General features: G+C 37.3%; 1 protein-coding gene across 1 annotated transcript in view; it reads right to left on the reverse strand.

Moving 5' to 3' along the window:
- Positions 1–1,985: 1,985 nt before the first annotated feature.
- Positions 1,986–3,050, reverse strand: part of dmgdh (dimethylglycine dehydrogenase) — a 14,317-nt gene continuing 13,252 nt past the window's right edge. Inside the window, exons 14-16 of the mRNA XM_083563713.1 lie at positions 2,786–2,845; positions 2,517–2,651; positions 1,986–2,400 (exon numbers count right to left, since the gene is read on the reverse strand). Of these exons, the coding sequence (XP_083419839.1) occupies positions 2,191–2,400; positions 2,517–2,651; positions 2,786–2,845 (405 nt within the window). The 3' untranslated portion in view covers positions 1,986–2,190. The remainder of the gene's footprint in view (positions 2,401–2,516; positions 2,652–2,785; positions 2,846–3,050) is intronic.

The following is a 3,050-nucleotide window of genomic DNA, read 5'->3' on the forward strand; positions in this document are numbered from 1 at the left end:
AGCTCCTAAACTCTGGAATAGTCTTCCTGACAGTGTTCGGGGTTCAGATACACTCTCCCAGTTTAAGTGCAGATTAAAAACATATCTTTTTAGCAAAGCCTACACATAACACACATCACACACATCACATCACAACCTTGTGCTCCAGAACATCTGATCACATGCACATTATCAACTTGTGCTGTTAATATCATGAACAGCAGCTACGCTAATTCCTCTCCACTGCTTCTCTTTCTCTCCCCATCCCGAGACTTCCTGAGGTTTGGCCAGCTCCAGTCACGTCCCACCTCGTGAAGATTATGGACCTATGGATGATCATGGAGAAGTAGATGCCGAGTGTTTAAAGGCCCTGGCATGGAGAAGCTGATGCTGGATCTATGATGATCACAAATTGTTCTGTATTGTTGAAAGATTTATGACCAAACTTTTGATGTCACCCATATGAGGATGGGTTCCCCTTTGAGTCTGGTTCCTCTCAAGGTTTCTTCCTCATATCATCTAAGGGAGTTTTTCCTTGCCACTGTCGCCACGGCTTGCTCATCAGGGACAAACGCACACCATTCACCTTCACTGTTGTTTTCTGTAAAGCTGCTTTGAGACAATGTCTGTTGTGAAAAGCGCTATACAAATAAACTTGACTTGACTTGACTTGACTTATATATTTATACATTACACTTGTTCTGCATAACTATTACTTTTCTTCTCTACATTATAAGTCCTGCTTTTTCCACCTGTATGTTTTTTTCCAAAACTGTTACCACAAATTTAAAGGCACACAATTGTACAGGATGCCTTCAGATATATAAAAAATAAATACCTTCTAGGAGATCCTAGGACTAGGAGAAAACTGGTTTGGCCACATTTATCCCAGACCACCTGGTTTGAATGTTGGGATCATTACCTTATCATCGATTAGACCCCATTTAAACCTGTATTTAGCAATTTGAGATTTTGAGATTTTCACTTGAGATCTGACCTTACGAGAGACCAAGCTTGGGATTTGACTCACAACGTTTATTAATGATTATTTTAAGGAACAGAAAATTAAAAATAAAAAGTATTCACATTAGCAGGAACACATTTCACCAGTCATAACAATGACAACCAAAAAAAAAAGAAAAAAAAAGAGGTCAGTATGTTATAGACACCAACATTTCGCTGAACATAAGCAGACAGCAAATGAAATTACATTCATTCATTCATTCATTCATTTTCTCCCGCTTATCCGTAATTCGGGTCGCGGGGGCAGCAGTCTAAGTAGTCTAAGTCTATGAAATTACATTTAACACTGAAATAATGATTTCTTAGATATACATTTCTAATGTAAACAATACTGATTTAGAGTCTAAAAAACAAACGGTTTACAAATCCAACATACAGCAAAAAAGGTTAATAAGCTAAAGGTGATAATCAGATCCTCAAATCTTTGCTGCTTTGTATTTTGTCATTTGCCAGGATGTTATCAAATTGTCCAAAGGTCTTCTTACTGAACATTGTGGATAAAATGTCACTGGCTTTCTGTTGAAAGAAAGAAATCATAAGACTCAGTTGTCTTGATTAAAGAGCCTAAACCAAAATCTGTGAGGTTAAAGGTTAAACTTGTAGTTTGTTCAGCATGTAATAACTTCTGAGTTTCTTAGTGGTTTCAATAAATAGTTTTTTTCATGTATCATTATATTATTTTAATCCTGACAAATGATTCCGGAAATCCGGAATCCTTTTTTTTTTTACCACAATGTCTAGTTAAAAAAAACACCTGTTTTTACAACATATTTCATATTATTGAATAAATTATTGTGGGTCTATATTATTGATGTACTCTCACACAATACCTAGTAAAAAAAAAAAAAAAAGCCCAATAACATGATTGTAGGTTAATATTATTGATGTAATCATTATTTTAAATAAGAAAAAAGCAGATGAAAAGATGGTTTGCTTTTTTTTAATAAAATTTTATTTTAATTTAATATTATTTAAAAAAAAAATTTACCAATGGCCCAAAAGTTATCATTTTTAAGACATGATATTGTTCCTTTTTTCAACAAGACATTTTTTTTTTAATTTCAAAGCCACGTTCAGGTTTTATTTTCCAACTCTGTTGTTTGTTGAGTTTACTGCAGGATTCAGTGCCATGACTGAATAGAATATTTTCAGATCACAGTGCGGTTTCTCCAAATGAGCATTCCCACTTCACGCTGTGCTCTTCTTCTTCTGCAGACGTGTTCTGGTGGGCTCGGTGTGCACCAGCGGCTCCTGGATCACCGTGGCTGGATATTTCCTGCCCAGGAGCTCCACCTCGACCTTCTGACCAACGGTGGCCAAGTCTACAGGGAGGTAACCAAAGGCCAGGCTCTGCTGAATCGAGTAGCTGTACGCTCCGGAGGTCGTGTTTCCGACCACCTAGACAAAGCGCACAAGAGAAAGAAAAAATTTGTTGTTGCTACAAACAACCAACATTTAATCAGCTGTTCACAAATATTCCACTCGAACACACTCGGGTGATCGTTGTATTTTACCTTTCCGTTGTGCCATATGGTCTCGTTGCCCTCAGGGTCTATGTCGTCCGTATTCACAGTGAGATATGCTAACTTCCTTGTTAGTCCCTGAGCCTTGATTTCCTTTAAGGCTGTTTTACCAATAAAATCTGCAGTCTGGTGTGTGTGTGTGTACACATAAACACAAACACAAACACAAACACACACAGCGATGATTTAGGCCTTACTAGACCTACAGCGGATGCAGATGCGCTGATCAAAACATTTCATATTTAATTATATTTAGCTACCTTGTTGAGTTTGATGAAGTAATCCAGACCAGCCTCGAGAGGATTTGTGTCAGAGTTCATCTACACACACACACACACACACACACACACACACATCCCAAAGATAGATTAAAGTAATACTTTTTCTGATTAATTGGATATTGAACTACACATTTGTGAGGTCTTTATATTCCACTCTACACATATTATGTGTATATATATATGTGTGTGTGTGTGTGTGTGTGTGTGTGTGTGTGTGTGTGTGTGTGTGTGTGTGTGTGTGTGT

The sequence above is a fragment of the Silurus aristotelis genome (genome assembly GCF_946808225.1).
Source record: "Silurus aristotelis genome assembly, chromosome: 16".
Lineage (NCBI taxonomy): Eukaryota > Metazoa > Chordata > Actinopteri > Siluriformes > Siluridae > Silurus > Silurus aristotelis.